The following is a 20,169-nucleotide window of genomic DNA, read 5'->3' on the forward strand; positions in this document are numbered from 1 at the left end:
CTAAACACAGGAAAGCAAACAAGTCAGAGGGAATACAGCGGAAGTAAGTTTCAAGGGAGTAAGACCAGGATGGAAGGCCTCTACTTTAATGCCAGGAGTATTGCAGGTAAAACGGATGAGTTAAGGGCAATGATTGACACGTGGAATTGCGATATAGTAGCCATCACGGAGACATGGTTGAGGGAAAGGCAGGATTGGCAGCTCAATATCCCGGGATGTAGAATCTTCAGGCGAGACAGAGGAGGGGGTAAAAGAGGAGGGGGCATTGCAATGTTAGTTAAGGAGTCAGTTACTGCAGTAAGGAGAGATAATATCTTGGAGGGGGCATCAAATGAAGCTTTATGGGTAGTGTTTAGGAATAAAAAAGGGACGGCCACATTGCTTCATTGATTCAAACATTGCTAGGTGTTTATTATAGACCCCCAGATAGTCAGCGGGAAATTGAGGAGCAAATATGTGCGCAATTTGCAGAGGTGTGTAAAAGTAATAGGGTAACTATATGAGGTGATTTCAACTTTCCCAACATTAATTGGGATAGTCATCCTGTTAAGGGCTTAGATGGAGTGGAGTTCTTAAAATGTATGCAGGAGAACTTTTTAGCCCAATATGTAGAGGATCCAACAAGGGAGGGTGCAGTGCTGGACCTAATTCTGGGGAATGAGGCCGGATAGGTGGTTGATGTGTTGGTGGGGGGGCATTTTGGTGATAGCGACCACAACATGGTACAATGTATGTTATGGAGAAAGAAGTAGACAAGTTGCAAAAAAAGGTTTTGGATTGGGGGAGAGTGAATTTTTTAAAATAAGGCAGAATCTGGCCAAGGTAGACTGGAAAGAGTTACTTGTCGGGAAATCTGCAGAAGAGCAGTGGGGGGCATTCAAAAAGGAAATGGGGAGGGTACAGGTCCAATATGTTCCCTCCAGGGTAATAAGTAGGAGCAACAAGCCTAGAGAACCATGGATGACCAGAAACATTCAGGGTACGATGAGAAGGAAAAGAGAGGCTTTTAGCAAATACAAGGAGAGCAAATCAATGGAAGCATTAGTGGAGTACAGAAAGTGTAGAATGGAGCTTAAGAAAGCAATTAGGAGAGCAAAGAGGGGATATGAGAATGCTCTGGCTGGTAAAACTAGGGAAAATCCCAAGATATTCTATATCAATGGGAAGAGGATAACCAGGGAAAGAGTAGGACCCATTAGGGACCAAGGGGGAAATTTGTGGGTGGAACCAGAGGACATTGGTAGGGTGGTAAACGAATACTTCACATCAGTCTTCACCCACGAGAAAGAGGATGTAGATATGGAACTTAGAGAGAGAGACTGTGAGGTTCTTGAGCAAATTGTCATAGGGAGTGACAAGGTATTGGAGGTTTTGAAAGGCTTAAAAGTGGACAAATCTCCAGGTTTGGACGATTTGTGTCCCAGGATGCTGTGGGAAGCGAGGGTGGAGATTTCAGGGGCTCTGACCCTAATTTTTAATTCCTCTCTGGCCACGGGGGAGGTGCCAGAGGACTGGAGAACAGCTAATGTGGTCCCACTATTTAAGAAAGGTTGTAGAGATAAGCGAGGGAACTACAGACCAGTGAGTCTCATGTCAGTGGTAGGGAAACTATTGGAGAAAATTCTGAAGGAGAAAATCTATCACCACTTGGAGAGGCAAAATTTGATTGGGAATAGTCAGCATGGCTTCGTCAGAGGGAGGTCATGCCTAACAAATTTGATTGAATTTTTTGAGCATGTGACCAGGTGTGTAGATGAGGGTAGTGCAGTTGATGTAGTTTACATGGATTTCAGCAAAGCCTTTGACAAAGTCCCACATGGGAGACTTATCAAGAAAGCAAATGCACATGGGATACAGGGTAACTTGATAAGGTGGATTCAAAATTGGCTTAGCTGTAGGAGACAGAGAGTGATGACAGACGGCTGTTTTTATGTTTGGAAGCCAGTGTCCAGTGGCGTACCACTAGGTCCCCTATTGTTTGTCATTTATATAAACGACATAGATGACTATGTGGGGGGTAAGATCAGTAAGTTCGTGGATGACACAAAGATTGGCCGAGTGGTTAACAGTGAGGTGGAGTGTCTTAGGTTACAGGAAGATATAGACGGGATGGTGAAATGGGCAGAGAAGTGGCAGATGGAATTTAACGCTGAAAAGTGTGAGGTGATACACATTGGAAGGAGTAATGTGACACGGAAGTATTCAATGAAGACCTGACACTGGAAAGTTCCGAGGAACAAAGGGACCTTGGCGTGTTTGTCCATAGATCTCTGAAGGCAGAAGGGCAGGTTAATAGGGTGGTGAAAAAGGCATATGGGACACTTGCCTTTATCAATCGAGGCATAGATTACAAAAGCAGGGAGGTCATGTTGGAGTTGTACAGAACTTTGGTAAGGCCACAGCTGGAGTACTGTGTGCAATTCTGGTCGCCACATTATAGGAAAGATGTGAGTGCATCGGAGGGGTTGCAGAGGCGATTCACCAAGATGTTTCCTGGGATGGAACATTTAAGCTATGAAGAGAGCTTGGATAGGCTTGGGTTGTTTTCACTGGAGCAGAGAAGACTGAGGGGTGACTTGATCGAGGTGTACAAGATTATGAGGGGCATAATGAGGGTGGATAGGGAGCAGCTGTTCCCCTTCGTTGAAGGGTCAGTTACGAGGGATCACAAGTTTAAGGTGAGGGGCGGGAGGTTTAAGGGGGATTTGAGGAAGAACTTTTTTACCCAGAGGGTGGTGACGGTCTGGAAAGCCCTGCCTGGGAGGGTGGTAGAGGCAGGTTGCCTCACATGCTTTAAAAAATGCCTGGATGAGCACTTGGCAAGTCATAACATTCAAGGCTATGGGCCAAGTGCTGGCAAATGGGATTAGTTAGACAGGTCAGGTGTTTTAATGCATCGGTGCAGACTCGAGGGGCCGAAGGGCCTCTTCTGCACTGTATTATTCTGTGATTCTGTGATACTCTTTATCCCAGAATAAAATACACCAACCAGGTTTCTTTAATAAACAACAAAACTATCAGTTTATTATAATACAAGACTTATCCAGTAACAAAGCAAAGTATTAACACACAGATTGAAATATGAAAGTTCACTTTTTAACCACCCCCCCCCACCTCCCGCCCCCCCCCCCCCCCCCACACACACACACACACACACACACACACACACACACACACACGTTAAAGATGAAAAAAAGGAATTCTCTCTGCAGAGGTCTTTTACAAACAAAAAAACATACTTTGGCCAAGTACTTGTTAATTCTTGAAGAAAACAGATGAGATATGTTGTGTCGCAAAATGGCATTCAGTCTGGCATCTGAGAACACGTAGACAGGTCACTGGGATCTTTTCTGGAGTAGTTCTTTTCAGGCGGCGTTGAGAATTAATCTGGCAGTTTTTTTCAGCTTCTCAGGAGAAATGCAACATCAGGGATTTTAGCTCTCACACACATTGAACCCTGAGGGCTTTTCAGAGAAGATATGGGTGTTTCGCTCTTGGCAGGCTGACCTCCAACAAACTCAACTTGAAAATCAAAACAATATCCCTAAAGCGAAACTTCCTGACAATCATACATCTTGACATGTCAATTCTCTGTAAACATCTTCCCCAGGTCACCAAGGTTTCTGTTGAGCTCAAGGCATGTGGTTTCCAGTAAAGGTTGTTTCCAAACAAGACCCCTCAACGACCCTTGTTAATAACACATCCATGGAATCTTTTCAGTTTGAAACACAAGTCCTCAAAAAAAATATTAAAAAATGGAAGCACTTTCATAACAGGCTTGGAATGAAGAGCTGCGGAACTCTGGACTGTCGGAGGAAGAAGGAGTCAATGCAGCTGCCAGGAAAGTGAGCGCACACTTGCAAGAAGATCTTGTTTTGGTCACAGACCAGTTGAACGTTGAGGGAGTGGAAGCCCTTCCTGTTGATGAATCTCATTTGGTGGTTAGTCGGTACCCTGATGGTCACATGGGTGCAATCCATGATGCCCTTCACCTGGGGGAATCCATCAATAGAACAATAGAGCTGAAACTCACTGCCCTCTATGTCTGCGAGGCCCCATCTGTCTGGAATTGAAAGTACTGCCCAACTTTCGCAAAGAGGGGATCAGTAACTTGCGAGATGCAGCCATTTGCAAAACGCCACCAAACTGATCCTTGGATCGAGCCTCTGGTCTGTTCTCACCTTTATGCACCCACCTAATTTCTTTGGGTGACCATGACTGGCTCCCCAATATGTTACCACCTCCATGCACATGGTCTACCCCTGACCCAGCACGTAGCCTATATGGCCCTCTACAAGCTCTCAGTTAGGTCTTGAACTACCTTAATTGGAATTATTAGTAGATTGGGCAGGTTCTTGGGGCCGGCTTCCCCCGCCTTGATGAAACTTGCCGTTGGCAGGAACGACAATGGGAAAGTGGCCGGTGCCGCAATTTTCATCATCCACCCATCTCTGTTCCATGTACAGAATGTCATCAACTGCACACCATACACCTCCACAGCAACCAGGAATTTTTATAACCCAAAACGGGTATTAGTCCATCAAAGCGCAACTGGTGTGCAATCACAAGAACTCCATGGAACTCTGCACCAGATTCCCTAGAGTCTGTCATAATAACTTCATATTGAAGCAGTATAACTCCCAGACCTTTTTGTTCCAGGAAGAAGACTTAGAGTCTGGCCCGTGGAAGACGAGGGATACCCATTTGAAACTTGACACCAGTGAGGAACCCCACAAATGAGGTGCAAGAGCCCACATGACCTTAGAACAAAGGAGATTGATGGGAGATTTAATGGAAATGTACAAGATTATGACAGGCTTAGATAATAGACAAGGAAAAACTGTTCCCTTTAACTAATGGTACAAGGACTAGTGGACACTAATTGAAAGTTTTGGGCAAGAGATACGGGGGATATGAGAAATAACTTTTTTACGCAGCAGTTGGTAATGACCTGGAACCCGCTGCCCACAAGGGTGGTGGAAACTTAGATGATTAATGACTTCAAAAGGAAATTGGATGGCCACTTGAAGAAAATAGACTTGCAATGCTACTTCACTCGAGCAGGGGAGTGGGACTGACTGAATAGCTCCATGGAGAGCTGGCATGGACCCAATGGGCTGAATGGCCTCCTTCTGTGCCATAAATGACTCTATGACTCAAAGTGCATGAGCAGACCCTGGTGACAGGGACAGATGTGGAGAGATTGCGTTGGGAGGGTGCAATCCTTTCCAACATACTGAACCCCGGGGACCATTGTTGAGGGCACACTAGGGATGCATCAGAAGCTTAGCTAGCTTTTGACAGGTATGTCATGCACACACTCTATAATAATGGAGAGGATGGAAGAGTCTATCTTGATTGTTAGTGGTTTGGTATCACAGGGAATTGTGAGAATGCCTGCCATAGTACTTCAAGCATGACTCTCAAATAAGTCCATGCAGACCATAGCTGTGCAGACTTTGGATGAAAACTTGTGTGTTGCCTTAAACAGCATGATGAATACCTTATCCATGGCCTTTGTTCAAAGGAGAACAAACCTAGCTGTGCAGACTTTGGATGCAAACTTGTGTGTCGCCTTAAACAGCATGATGAATACCTTATCCCTGGCCTTTGTTCTAAGGAGAACAAACCCAGCTTTTCCAACCTAACCTTGTAATTAAATCCTCCATCCCTGGAATCATTATAGTAAATATCCTCTGCACCCTCTCAAGGACCCTCTCATCCTTCCTGAAGTGTGGTGACCAGAACTGGACGCAATACTCCAGTTGGGGCCTAACCAGAGCTTTATAAAGGTTCAGTATAACTTCCCAGCTTTTGTACTCAATACCTCTATGAATCCCAAGATCCCATATACTTTACTAACCACTCTCTCAATGTGTCCTGCCACCTTCAAAGATCTATTCACATGCACCCCCAGGACCCTTTGTTCCTGCTCACTCTTTAGAACTGTGCCATTAAGTATATATTGCCTCTCCCTATTGTTTCTTTCGAAATGCATCACCTCACACTTGTCAGTATTAAATTCCATCTGCCACCTCTCTGCCTATTCTGCTAGTCTATCTATGTCCTGTTGCAGGCAGTTCATAAGATCCTCACTGTCTGCTGCACCTCTGAGTTTGGTGTTGTCAGCAAATTATGAGATTCTGCTCTGTATTCCAAGATCCAAGTCATTTATCAATAGCAAAAAAGCAGTGGTCCCAGCACTGATCCTTGGAGAACACCACTGTCTACTATCCTCCAGTCTGAAAATCAACCATTTACTATGACTCACTGTTCTCTGTCCTTAAGCCAATTTTTTATCCAATTAGACATTGACTCTCATATTCCGTGAGCTTTAATTTTGTTAACCAGCCTTTTATGTGGTACTTTATCAAATTCTTTCTTAAAATCCATATAAACAACATCCACTGCATTCCCTTCATCAACTTTCTCCATTGCTTCATCAAAAAATTCAATTTGATTAGTCAAGCATGATCTGACCTTTGCTAATCCATGCTGGCTATCCTCAACTAACTCGAACCCCTCTAAGTGTCCATTGATATTTTCCCTGGTTATTGTTTTCTAAAACCTTACCCTCCACTGATGTTAAACTAACTGGCCTGTAGTTGCTCAGACTGTCCTTACACACTTTCTTGAATTAGAGAGTCACATTTGCACACTCCTCTGGCACTTCCCTGTATCTGGGGAAGGTTGGAAGATTATGGCAAGCCCTTCTGCTATCTCCACTCCCACTTCCTTTAGCAACCTGGGATGCAAACCAACCAGGCGGCACAGTGGCGCAGTGGTTAGCACCGCAGCCTCACAGCTCCAGCGACCCGGGTTCAATCCTGGGTACTGCCTGTGTGGAGTTTGCAAGTTCTCCCTGTGTCTGCGTGGGTTTCCTCCGGGTGCTCCGGTTTCCTCCCACATGCCAAAGACTTGCAGGTTGATAGGTTAATTGGCCATTAGCAATTGCCCCTAGTGTAGGTAGGTGGTAGGGAAGTATAGGGACAGGTGGGGATGTGGTAGGAATATGGAATTAGTGTAGGATTAGTATAAATGGGTGGTTGATGGTCGGCACAGACTCGGTGGGCCTAAGGGCCTGTTTCAGTGCTGTATCTCTAAAACTAAAAAAAAGACCAGATGATTAATCTACCCTAAGCATAGCCAGCCTCTTTAGTACCTCCCCCCTCTCAATTTTTAGCCTATCCATTGCCTCTACTCTCTCTGCGTCTACTGATATTTTGAGGTGTGAATCACCAGCTAAAATCCAAGTAGCTGTCTAAATGGACCCACCAAAGTGTGAGTATTTGTGCTAGTGCATGGCAATGCGTCCATAGAAGGAATGAAGTCCTCTGAGGAATCGCTCTGATGGATGTCCTGTAATACTTGCTATTCGTGTGAAGATCCTGGAAGATTAAAGAAAGGGTTTAGATTTAGTCATGGAAAAGTCACAGTCTTCACATTCACTACACTCGGTCTTCTCATAGTTCAGTCATTGAAGTGGTCAGCACATGTGTGTCAAAGGTATTTGTAATTGTCACCAGTTAATTGCTCGCTCCCTGTCCCTCCATCTCCAACTGAGAGGGATGCTGATATGCCATTTATCTTCAGGGTACATCAGTGAGCTGGAATATTTGCAGCCATCCATCTCCAGTCTTTCTCTCTCACTTGTGTTTTTCACTCCCTTCTACAAGGGGCAAAAAAAAGACCTGTAATTGTATTCACCCAATGGATGCAATGCTGTCGGTGAGAGTGACTATGAGGCACATACATCACATTGCATAAGGACTGGGATGTGTGTCAACAGTGGATAGAATAATGGGGAGGTGATGGTGCATACAAAAGTGAAGCCTGGGTGCTCCTGAAAGTTGAATAAATGTGAGGAATGATGTGATAGAGAATGCTTAGCAACAGATTGAGGGGTGGGGTGGGGGTGGGGGAAGCTTAAAACACAAGTTGTAGTTGAATGAGCAAATATGTCACCACTTCTTAGGCTGGGCACAATGCTTCTGCTGCTCAAATCCTCAGCTACCAATAATCAGGCCTTCTTGATGAGAACAGAAAGTTTCTTCTTCTCATTACTGGGGAAAGTACATTATGATAACTATTGACAGCAGTGGAGGGTGATGACTGGCTTAGAGGTCTTAATGGGAGAGGCAATGAAGGGAAAAATGACAGGAGAGGCAACTTGTCAGCAAGTGTTAGGGAGCACCACTTAAACAGCAATAACCTGCTCACTGAGGCTCAGTTTGGGTTCTACCAGGGCCAGTCGGCTCCTGACCTCATTACAGCCTTGGTTCAAGCATGGACAAAAGAGCTGACCTCAAGAGCTGAGGTGAGAGTGATTGCCCTGGATTTCAAGGTAGCATTTGACCGAGTGTGGCATCAAGGAGCCCTAGCCAAACTGAAGTCAGTGGGAATCAAGGGAAAAGCTCTCCACTGGTTGGAGTCAAATCTAGTGCAAAGAAAGATGGTTGTGGTTGTTGGAGGCCAATCACCTCAGCCCCAGAACATTGCTGAAGGAGTTCCTCAGGGTAATGGCCCATGCCCAGCCATCTTCAGCTGCTTCATCGTTGACCTTCCCTCCATTATAAGGTCAGAAGTGGGGATGTTCGCTAATGTTAGTACAATGTTCAGTACCATTCAAAACTCCTCAGATACCGAAGCAGTCTGTGTCCATATGCAGCAAGACCTGAACAACATTCAGGCTTGGGCTGATAAGTGGCAAGTTACACTTGCACCATACAAGTGCCAGGCAATGACCACCTCCAATAAGAGAGAATCTAACCATCTCTCCTTGACATTCAACAGCATTACCATCGCTGAATTCTCCACTATCAACATCCAGGAGGGTTACCATTGACCATAAACTGCACTGGAGCAGCCACATAAATGCTGTGGCTACAAGAGCAAGTCAGAGGCTGGGAACTCTGCGGTGAGTAATCCATCTCCTGATTCCCCAAAGCTTGTCCACCATCTACAAGGTACAAGTCAGGAGTTTGATGGAATACTCTCCACTTGCCTGAATGAGTGCAGCTCCAACAACACTTAGGGATCTCGACACCACCCAGGACAAAGCAACCCACCGGATTGGCATCCCATCCACCACCTTAAACATTCACTCCCTCCACCACCGACGCACAGTGGCAGCAATGTGTACCATATACAAGATGCATTGCAGCAACTTGCCAAGGTTCCTTCCAAGCCTGCGACCTCTTCCACCTGGAAGGCCAAGGACAGCAGATTCATGGGAACAGCACCACCAACTGCAAGTTCCCTCCAAGTCACACACCACCCTGACTTGGAAATATATCGCCATTCCATCACTGTCGCTGGATCAAAATCCTGGAACTCCCTTCCTAACAGCACTGTGGGTGTACCGACACCAGATGGACTACAACGGTTCAAGAAAGTGGCTCACCACCACCTTCTCAAGAACAATTGGGGATGGGCAAGAAATGCTGACCTTCCCAGCGATGCCCATATCCCATTCAAGAATTAAAAAAAGGATGCAGGGTTTGAGCAGGTATTGCGAATGGAAAGATGACAGTAATGTGATATAACAAGCTGCTGGTTGGATGAGAGCGGGTTATGGGGAAATGGTGTTTTAAACTGAAGTCTTGTGCAAGATGATGAGAGTTGAGGGATAGGGATGAAGTAACAACGACAGGTTGGAACAGAATTGCTATGAAGGCTGGAGTTTCCTCATAGTACTCACTGAAAATGCTCCTTTCCACACCACGGCAGTGAAGGATGGAAGATAGCTGAGAAAGTGAAAAAAGAGCTCAGAGAGAACAATGAATGAAGAGGAACACAGATGAAAAGAAAAAAAGGGACACAGAAACAGAAGAGTCTAACAACAAAGAAAATAATAACACAAACATAGCAGAGTCATTTACGGCACAGAGGGAGGCCATTTGGAATATTGAGTCCATGCCAGCTCTCTGTGGAGTAATCCAGTCAGTCCCACTCCCCAACTCGAGCATATTCCCATAATCTAGTGTGAGCAATATCAGAGACGATGCACAAATATATAAAGTCACCTATTTATAGTTTTCACATCGTAATAATCAGGGAACTTAATACCTGAAGCACTAAAAATCCCAGAATGCCATGTAATAACAACAAATTTAACTTATTCAGTCTTTGTAAATCAGTAACCCTGATATTATGACCTAATGACATAACATTCGATTATTGCTTTGTGTCATACTTTACCTGTCGCACTTTAAATGCCATCCATTACTATATATTCTGATTCATTGTAAGTGACACTACAGGATAGCTGCAAGCAATATATGGCCCAGATTTTGCGGGCAGCAGCGAAGTGACACCGCTCGCCACTGAGCTCAAAGAAAACTACCCATGAAGACCTAGTGATCTCTGTCGCATGGATTTCACCTTTTCTGACATTAATTTCATTCTGGCTATAGGGGCCCTCCGGTGTCCAGGAATAGTGATGTCTTCAAACACAATAAGCAACCAATCGCATTCACAAACAGCAAACTAGGAAGTGAAAAGCACTGATTATCCTTCACTTTTTAATCATTTTACAGAGAGCAAAATAAAGATTAGGTCATAGACATGTGACTAAGGTAGAAGCTGAAATATCATAAACTTTAAATATATATATATTTAAAAAATCTATGGAATTCTTATTATAATGGAGAAATTTGATATTTCACATATATAAAATTAGTTATTCAAGGCTAGAGAGGTTGTTCAGAAGTAATTGTGACCTATTGTGCTGCTAAAAATCCAGTTACACCTCATTCAATAAAGCATAACGTTTTCCAGGATTTTTACAGCAAGATTAATAGCACAAATGGTGGAAGTTCATGTCATATTAAGTGAATTCTAAGATTTACATCTGTGAGGACTTCAACAGCGCACCCTGTGAAGGAGTGGGGAGTCACTGATAGCAACGTCTGCATTTCCACATTTAATTACACGTGTGTGGACACCAGACATTGCTGTCAGTTTCACAGTTGTAATGACGACAAATGTTGACAGTTTCTTCATCATTGCAACTGCAAAATGCAGGCCAATGGATGACTTATGATCAAGTAACCCTTCCCGTAACAACCTCCTATCACTTTATTTTTCTTGCCACACCTGTCAGGATGCATTTCTCTCACTGTATGGGTTTGTGTTTTGTCAGTGTCACCCATTTTGGAGTTCCAAGATCGCTACTCCCTCTCTGCTACTGCCTCCTTCCATCTTGCTGTCAATCCTCTCCTCTGTGAAGATATTCCTTCTCATTGTGACAATCAACTTGACTTTGTGGCCTTGCTGGAGCTGTCCTCCCAAACTATAACCTTGTGACCACTCCCCCCCCCCCACTCCTAATTATGACCCTATCCAACCTCCCCAACCCACCCCACCCCACCCATCCCCTTGTGTGGATGGAAAATTACTGAGCGATGGAAATTAAAACACTGGGGTAAACAATTTTAGGACCAGAAATATTTTAGATCAAATATGACAACTAATCAAATATGGCTTTTTAATTTTTGAGATAATTTTGTTGAAAAAAAAGACAATTTAAGTTTTTATATTCAATAACTGAGTTATATTGCTTTTATTTTCAGCGGATCTATCCACCAGAAGTTCAGAGGGGGCAGAAGCTTGGCTTTTCCAGGCCAATAGTAGCGTTTCCAGGGAAAGCACTATGTCTTCCATGGAACCACCCTGTTCAGGTATAAGCAACTATCTTTTTTGACCTCATTTATGTGTGTCACTGAAAGGGAGTGAAGAACTGAGTGTCCCAAGTCTATGTTTAAAATGAAAAGTTTGTCAGACACTGTAGACAGAGGTTGGGAGTTTAAAAGTTTAAATGATTTTGTAAGCTGGCCAGCTGAATTCCATAGAATTGAAGAACATATTCTTCTCAAAATAAAGCCTTAGTATTGACTACATTTTAAGTTACTGGAGTTCATTCACACATTGGGTAGAATTGGTGACAATTTTCGCAAGGGATTTTCCCTATCATCTGGTCTAACTTAGTTTACACTATTTATCACATAGTTACATATATTAGTGTAAGGAAGGTACACTTAAGGTGTAATTTTGTGAGTCCATGCTGCCAGTGGGGACTCTCACCCATAAGAGGCGCATATAGGTACAGCCTATTGTCAGTAGTGCAGATTTGTAAAACTACCCGTTCATAGTGTCCAAAGATACAACTAAGATCTTCTTAAATTAATTTTCAGTGAATTTTGAAGATACTTCTGAAATGGTTGACAAGAAAAACAGAAAAAATAGTTTAACAGATGCTGAAGATAAAAAGGTACGATTATAAATAATACAACTTAAAAACTGAAAGGAGTGTGTAAAAAGTCTTTTTCTTTCTTTCTTTTGGGCCTCCTTATCTCGAGAGACAATGGATACGCGCCTGGAGGTGGTCAGTGGTTTGTGAAGCAGCGCCTGGAGTGGCTATAAAGGCCAATTCTGGAGTGACAGGCTCTTCCACAGGTGCTGCAGAGAAATTTGTTTGTTGGGGCTGTTGCACAGTTGGCTCTCCCCTTGCGCCTCTGTCTTTTTTCCTGCCAACTACTAAGTCTCTTCGACTCGCCACAATTTAGCCCTGTCTTTATGGCTGCCCGCCAGCTCTGGCGAATGCTGGCAACTGACTCCCACGACTTGTGATCAATGTCACACGATTTCATGTCACGTTTGCAGACGTCTTTATAACGGAGACATGGACGGCCGGTGGGTCTGTAAAAAGTACACTGCTTTAAATATAGTAGAGGTGATTCCACAATCCAGCATTTGAAGCTGACCAGCACTCACCTGGAAAGCATCTTAAGAAAACACAGGCATGTCGTCTATTTTCTGTGATATGCTTCCTGCCTGTCTCCATGGGAGAGTGGGATCGCCGAATTGTTCCCAGATATTTTCCTGTTGTTCAGTGCTGTTTATTTTGTGATTTTTAACTTGCATGCAAGAGGAGTGATTTTCTGATCTCGCATTCCTGAAGAACAAAACAAATTTTATGTTTATTCCTGTTAGGATAAAGCTGTCAATCCGATGATTGATATAAAATATATACAAAAGCTGCAGCTCCGATCACTGATGGAATGGTGTTTTGCTGAACAGCATGATCCATTTGTTCTGATGCAGGTAATTCAAATATCACTCACTTAAGCAAAACCTGAGGATTGCTTTCAAATTACCTTTTTGATGATGTTTTATACAATGGGTGGAACATTTTTTGGCTGGCCAAGATGGGCCAAGTGGCCTCTTTCTGTGCTGTAAACTTTCTATGGGCGGCACATTGGCGCAGTGGTTAGCACCACAGCCTCACAGTTCCAGCGACCTGTGTTCAATTCTGGGTACTGCCTGTGCGGAGTTTGCAAGTTCTCCCTGTGACTGCGTGGGTTTTCACCGGGTGCTCCGGTTTCCTCCCACAGCCAAAGACTTGCAGGTTGATAGGTAAATTGACCATTATAAATTGCCCCTAGTATAGGTAGGTGGTAGGGGAATATAGGGAAGGTGGGGATGTGGTAGGAATATGGGATTAGTGTAGGATTAGTATAAATGGGTGGTTGATGGTCGGCACAGACTCGGTGGGCCGAAGGGCCTGTTTCAGTGCTGTATCTCTAAAGAAAATAAATAAATGTATGAAGGAGATCAGTGGAGACGTTCAAAGAAAATTAGATGGCAGTAGAACTAGACTGCCAATATCTGTCATCATGGTACCAACAGTATATACTCTCATTGCTTTGGTTCAATGCTTAGAACGCATATCTAAGTCACTGCAATGAGGTGTATCTCTGCAGAGGTCAAACTACCACATAAAATTACAGAAGGATTCTAAGCATCTTGTCATTTTGTCTCAAACTGTTTTAAAGTACCTGTGAGATGTTAGACCTGTATGGTTAATTTTATCTACTGATTTCTTGCTTCGACAAAAGTTCACATCTTATAAATACAGTGAATAGTTTTAACCTTAAGTTACTCAGTCTGTCAATGTGGTGTCTTTCTTCCATTTAGAGAATACAGTGGCATCCACTATTATTTCCAGTGTATACCCAGCAGTTCAGGAACAAATTGTTCGCCATACAGTATGCTATCCCATAAACCACACACAAGGTTACATTTCTATTCAGAAAGGATGGAGCTTGCACATGGAAGTAAAGTTTTGCATTGACTATAAATGAGCAGTATTTGGAAGTAGAACGAATTGTATGAATCTAGCTTTGTCTGGAAAGAAAATTACAGCCATTGTTTCCATTTTAACAATATAAACATATTTGCAGGTTCTTCAGGAAGCTGTTCAGTTTTATAGGTGTGTGGATACATATTACTACAAACAGGACAATTCTATACTACTAGTCTTACATAACCCCATGAATAAACAGCGCCAGTGCAATCAATCCTGGGAAGCTGCCCTTCACTCCAATGTTGGGTTCAGGTCTGTACTCCTGCGAACCTGGTTTTCTGTTTCAGTGAAAATAGCTGGTCATTGTAATTAACCTTCTCCAGATTAGAGAGGTGTTAACAGAATCTTTGGATAGCATTATGTCTTTTATGATCTGGGCATAGCTTTGAGTTCAGCACCAGAACAGCATTACCAGAGGTGTAACCTGTATATTTTTTGAACTTCAGTGCAATAATTTTATGCCAGTGTCATCAATACCATTAGCAGGATATGTCTGAGCACAGTTTGTGAAATTAGTTCGCTAACAATTTTGCTCTGTTACATTTGCAAATGTGCCTCATGGTTTGTGTGGGGATCAGGCAGAAATGCTCGGCAGCCTGTATGTATTATTTAATCATGTTCATTCTGAACAGAAAGCCATAATCCAGCAAGAACGACTTGGAGCAGGATTTTCCTTCCGGGGCAGGAAACAGACGTCAGGACTGTTTCTGGGCTCCTATCCTGCCACTGGTCACAGACACCGAATTTCATCGGGGCAGATTGCTAATTAGCTAGAGGGTGGTTTGGGTAGCCAATTAATGGCCACAGGGACAGAAACAGAGGCAGGACTGAGCAAATGCAGGCCCAATTTAAATCGACCATGGCAGCCATGACTGCGGCTGTTGTTTCATTGCATTATCTGCTGGTGAAAAGATGTCTCAGGAGAGGCAGAGGCCAGGAACCCAGCACAGGGCTGTCCCTCAATTTGTAGATGTGGACCTGGAGGTCTTCCTCGAGGCGGTGAGGAAGAGGAAGGAGGCCCTGATCCCAGAAAGTGGCAGGAAGAGGCCATCAACCCAAACCAAGCAGGCCTGGATGGAGGTCGTTGACATTGTGAGCAGATGGAATGTGACGTACAGAAACTGGTTCCATTGTAGGAAGAGGTTTAATGACCTTATTCACTCTGGCAAGGTGAATGCAATACTGAACCCTCCAGCAGACACACCAGCTGAGGAGCCTGTTCTTGAGTTTGGGAGGACTGTGTACTCAGGGCACTTACTGACCCCTCAGAATGGCTGAAAGCCATAGTGCTGCTGAGGACCACCCAGCATTAAAACATGTAGCTTCTAATGATGAATAGGAGCAGTTGGCATTGGCCATGGAGGCCATCAGTGCCTTATCTCGCTCTCTCTTTTGTCCTTGTGGGAGAAACAAGCACATCATACCCACGAAAGGGCTCAAATGGGAGTAGGAGTTCCATACCAGCACATAGTCACCACCTTGGAGGAGGGAGCCATGGAGATCGTCAGGATCACTGATCACAAGGAAGTCAGGCAAGGCGAGGTGGGCATCTGTGGTGGAAGTGGTAACTAGAGAGTGCAATATGTCCATTCAGAGCGTGCATTGCACTCCACCCTCTCCGACAGCATGCGGAAGACTAAGCTGCGTTGGGAAGCCTCAGCACATGCAGAGGCTTCTGCTCTTCTAGGCTAATTCTCATGATCTCTTCTTGTATCTCCCACAGTTGCAGATGTCGAGTCAATAAGACCAAGTCCCTCACCATCACCAGGCCAAGTGCAAACAGAGCAATGCTTAGATCAAGCATGGTCACACCTTACAAGCACACCCTTCACCCATGCAGATACAGTCATCTCGATGGATCCTCACACGTGATTAGATAGGATGGCACCAGTGTGCAGGAGAAGGTGGCAGAGGCAGCTGTGGGCATACCTCGGAGGAGGAGGGAGGACAGCCACAGCCCTGCTCAACAGGGCCCAGATGCAGGGCCTCAGGAATCACAGGAAAGGAGGCTCTACCTAGACCAACAGCAAAAGATGTGCTCTCACATGTCAGAATTCCCTGAGGCTGTGCAGGGTCATATGCTGAGAATGGAGGAGTCCATCCAGTTCATATGCACCAAAATGACAGGGCTTTGAATGCAGGACAGGGTGGCCAACCTCATGGAGAGCGATAGGCGGCAGCACACTGAGCGCATGCAGGAACTGCAGCTGACATTCACAAGATGCAAGGGATTCTATGTAGCTTGGATATGTCTGGTAGGGATGCAAGTAGTGCTTCAGCAGGTGACCTCCTGCAGCTATTTGGGGTGCCAACCAAGGGCTGAGACTGTCACCGAGGAGGATGAGGGTGCAACCCCTCACAGGGCACCATCATCATTATCATCATCAGCCTCCTTGGCCACTCTGAGTAAGGGGCCATTTGTGCAGCAAAGCCCAGTGACGAAGGCTGCCCCTGCAATAACACCGATGCTGCAGCCTACTGGCATTACCAAAAGGATGTAGATGCTTTGGAGAGGGTGCAGAGGAGGTTCACCAGGATGTTGCCTGGTATGGAGGGCGCTAGCTATGAAGAGAGGTTGAGCAGATTAGGATTATTTTCATTAGAAAGACGGAGGTTGAGGGGGGACCTGATTGAGGTGTACAAAATCATGAGAGGTATAGACAGAGTGGATAGCAAGAAGCTTTTTCCCCAGAGTGGGGGATTCAATTACTAGGGGTCACGAGTTCAAAGTGAGAGGGGCAAAGTTTAGGGGGGATATGCGTGGAAAGTTCTTTACGCAGAGGGTGGTGGGTGCCTGGAACGCGTTGCCAGCGGAGGTGGTAGACGCGGGCACGATAGCGTCTTTTAAGATGTATCTAGACAGATACATGAATGGGCAGGAAGCAAAGAGATACAGACCCTTAGAAAATAGGCGACATGTTTAGATAGAGGATATGGATCGGCGCAGGCTTGGAGGGCCAAAGGGCCTGTTCCTGTGCTGTAATTTTCTTTGTTCTTTGTTCTTTGGCATCTCCATGGCGAGGACGACCATTATGTGCATCTCAGCCCAAGTCGAGACAAGTGAGCAGGCTGCCTCCACCTCCTCCAAGGTTACAAGGGGAGCACTGCGTACAAGTGGCTGACAGCGGAAGTCACCTCATAAAGCAAAGCACTGAGTGGGTCACTAGGGTCTTTTTCACTGATAAATGTACACTTTTTATCTTTTTGAGCATGATGTAAATCTTGACACATGAAGCCAGATGTGTGAGCCTCCTTCTATTAATGGCAGTGCAGGAGAAGAGGGATCATGTGGTAAAGAGGAGCAAAGGTTCATGAATGGAGACAGTGAAACCTCTGGGCAGATGTCCTTCCTTCATTAGTGTTAAGAGTTGAGCTGTTCCAGGAAGCGTTCTCACAGGCAGCTCAAAGTGAGTTCCATACCATGCAGCTCCTCCTGGGTCAGAGGGGCTCAGTTGAAATGAACCTATATCAGATGATCCTTGATGTTGATGGCATCCTGACAAGACCCTCGAGCCCCGCACCGGCCCCGGGCACATCCCTGTTCAGCTGGGACACCTCTGTACTCTGCATCTTCCTCCTCCTCGTCCTTTTCCTCCTCCTCTTTCACGTCCTGCTCATCCTCTTCCTCCAATGAGTTGTGTCCATTCAATGCTTCACCCTCTTCAAGGTCCACACCTCTCTGGAGTATCATGTATTGGAGAGTGCAGCAGACCACCACCATGTTTGAGACCCTTGCAGGAGTGTACTACAAGGGTGCTATCCAACGGTCCAGGCTCTGGAACTGCATCTTCAGAAGCTTAATGGCCTGCTCAATGGTGGTCTTATTGTGCAGATTGCTGTGGTTGTAGTACCTCTGTGCCTCCATCTCAGGGTCACATAAATAGGTGAGTAGCCATCTCTCCAAAGGATATGCCTTGTCCCCTAGAATCCATCCATGCAATTTTTTTGGGGGGGCTGAAGAACTGTGGAACCCTGGACTGCCAGAGGATGAAGCAGTCATGGCAATTGCCAGGAAATCAAGCACACACATGCAGGAAGCTCTTGTTGTGGTTGCAGACCAGTTGAACGTTGAAGGAGTTGATGAATCTCACTGGGCGGTCATTTGGTGCCCTGATGGCTACATGATGCCCTGCACCTGAGGGTATCCTGATGGAGGCAAAACCCATTGCCCTCTGTGCCTGCGAGGCCCCATCGGTCAGGAAATGTATGTACTGTGTTACGTCCGAGGTGGGAGCAATGCACTGTCAATTCAGTCCCATCACCCCACAGATCGCAGCATATTATTGAAATTTTCCCACCCAACCAGAAAACAGCCAAATTAAACACTCTAGTAACCCACTGAACAAAACAGAACAAACCAGGTTTCTTTAGACAACAACAAATTAACTATTTATTAAAACTAAATCTTAAACACTATTAAGATAAACCTATGTCTAAAGACCTTATAACTTCCTATTTTTAACCTAACTCTCCCATTCACACTCCAAAATCATGGTTAACCTATTTTTTTAAAAAATGACATTTTAAAATTAGCTGTTTCTTAAGAACAAATAAATAACTGGGTTATGAGTCTTTGTGAGTTACGTTCCTGATGGGTGAGGTATCCTAGTGTAAAAATAATCAAACGCCACTTGAAGTCTCCATGCAGATTTGATGAAATATTCTGTTAGTAGATAGGCATTCGGCTGCAGAAGGCGTCAAACAGTTCCTTAAACAAGGAGTATAGCAATGGATCCACTTGGATTTTAAAACCGACAGTCTCTCAGTCGAAACTTTACTCCAGCAGCACAAATGGTCTCTTCAAAGGGTATTTTTCATTCTTAGGCAATGAACTTGGCCTGTAACTCTTTGTAGAATTTCTGCTGAGAAATAGACAGCTCTTCTCTTCAGTAGTACACTTCACTGGTGTCTTTCAAAACTGGTTTCAGCTGGTTTTTACACACAGTTAAATTGTTACAGTACACCATGTGATCTCCCTCTCCTGCTGTGGCCTAGGAGCAGGTGCAGCTGACACACTGTGCCTCGTAGTTTTTAAAGGTGCACTGTTTTTAAACAGTGGCGGCACAGTGGCGCAGTGGTTAGCACTGCAGCCTCACAGCTCCAGCGACCCGGGTTCAATTCCGGGTACTGCCTGTGTGGAGTTTGCAAGTTCTCCCTGTGTCTGCGTGGGTTTTCTCCAGGTGCTCCGGTTTCCTCCCACAAGCCAAAAGACTTGCAGGTTGGTAGGTAAATTGGCCATTATAAATTACCCCAAGTATAGGTAGGTGGTAGGGAAATATAGGGACAGGTGGGGATGTGGTAGGAATATGGGATTAGTGTAGGATTAGTATAAATGGGTGGTTGATGGTCGGCACAGATTCGGTGGGCCGAAGGGCCTGTTTCAGTGCTGTATCTCTAAACTAAACTAAACTTAAAGGCACACTGTTAATCAGAGGAGCAGGAAAAAAAGTTCCGTGACAACTGCCCAGCTTCTGCAAAAAGGGCGTCAGATGTTTTAAGTTTGTAAAGCTTATAGATATTGACACTGAAGTGTGTGTATGTGCGTGTCATGCTTGTGTTGCTAAGATATTTGTTATGAGGGCCTTATAAGAAATGAGTGCACCAGCAATGAGAAAAGCATTAAATATAAGCAACACGAGTGTACCTGGGTTATCTGAATGCTTTGTATGGCGGCTACTCTGAAAAGGGAGCTCTAGAACCCCAAAAGTACAGCCCTCCTGGCATGCATCTTGTACAACAGGTCCTCTGCTGCTGCATTACAGAATCTAGCAGTGTTTTTGTTCAGAGTTCTCTTCTTGAGCTGTATTAATAAACCCTTCAGTCACTTTGCAAGATACTACTACTATTTCTGCTTCACCTTAAGAGGCTGCTGCAGACTTTTATATACCTGCATAGTTCCAGCCATGTGATGCCTCTTTCCACATTGCAGGGGAGAGATTACCATTATTATATTCTGGAGAAGTTCAGATAGAAATGGTGCATAAATAGTTGGGTAGAAGTCTGCATTCTATTTCTACATCAAT

General features: G+C 44.6%; 1 protein-coding gene across 14 annotated transcripts in view; it reads left to right on the forward strand.

The window, feature by feature from the left end:
- Positions 1 to 20,169, forward strand: part of spag17 (sperm associated antigen 17) — a 428,416-nt gene that overhangs the window by 192,751 nt on the left and 215,496 nt on the right. For all 14 annotated transcript variants that reach the window (XM_068040791.1, XM_068040788.1, XM_068040787.1 and 11 more), the window contains 4 exons: positions 11,574 to 11,681; positions 12,195 to 12,271; positions 12,994 to 13,104; positions 14,244 to 14,398. In XM_068040791.1, coding sequence (XP_067896892.1) covers positions 11,574 to 11,681; positions 12,195 to 12,271; positions 12,994 to 13,104; positions 14,244 to 14,398 — 451 coding nt within the window. The remainder of the gene's footprint in view (positions 1 to 11,573; positions 11,682 to 12,194; positions 12,272 to 12,993; positions 13,105 to 14,243; positions 14,399 to 20,169) is intronic.

Source organism: Heterodontus francisci, chromosome 10, assembly GCF_036365525.1.
Source record: "Heterodontus francisci isolate sHetFra1 chromosome 10, sHetFra1.hap1, whole genome shotgun sequence".
Classification (NCBI taxonomy): domain Eukaryota; kingdom Metazoa; phylum Chordata; class Chondrichthyes; order Heterodontiformes; family Heterodontidae; genus Heterodontus; species Heterodontus francisci.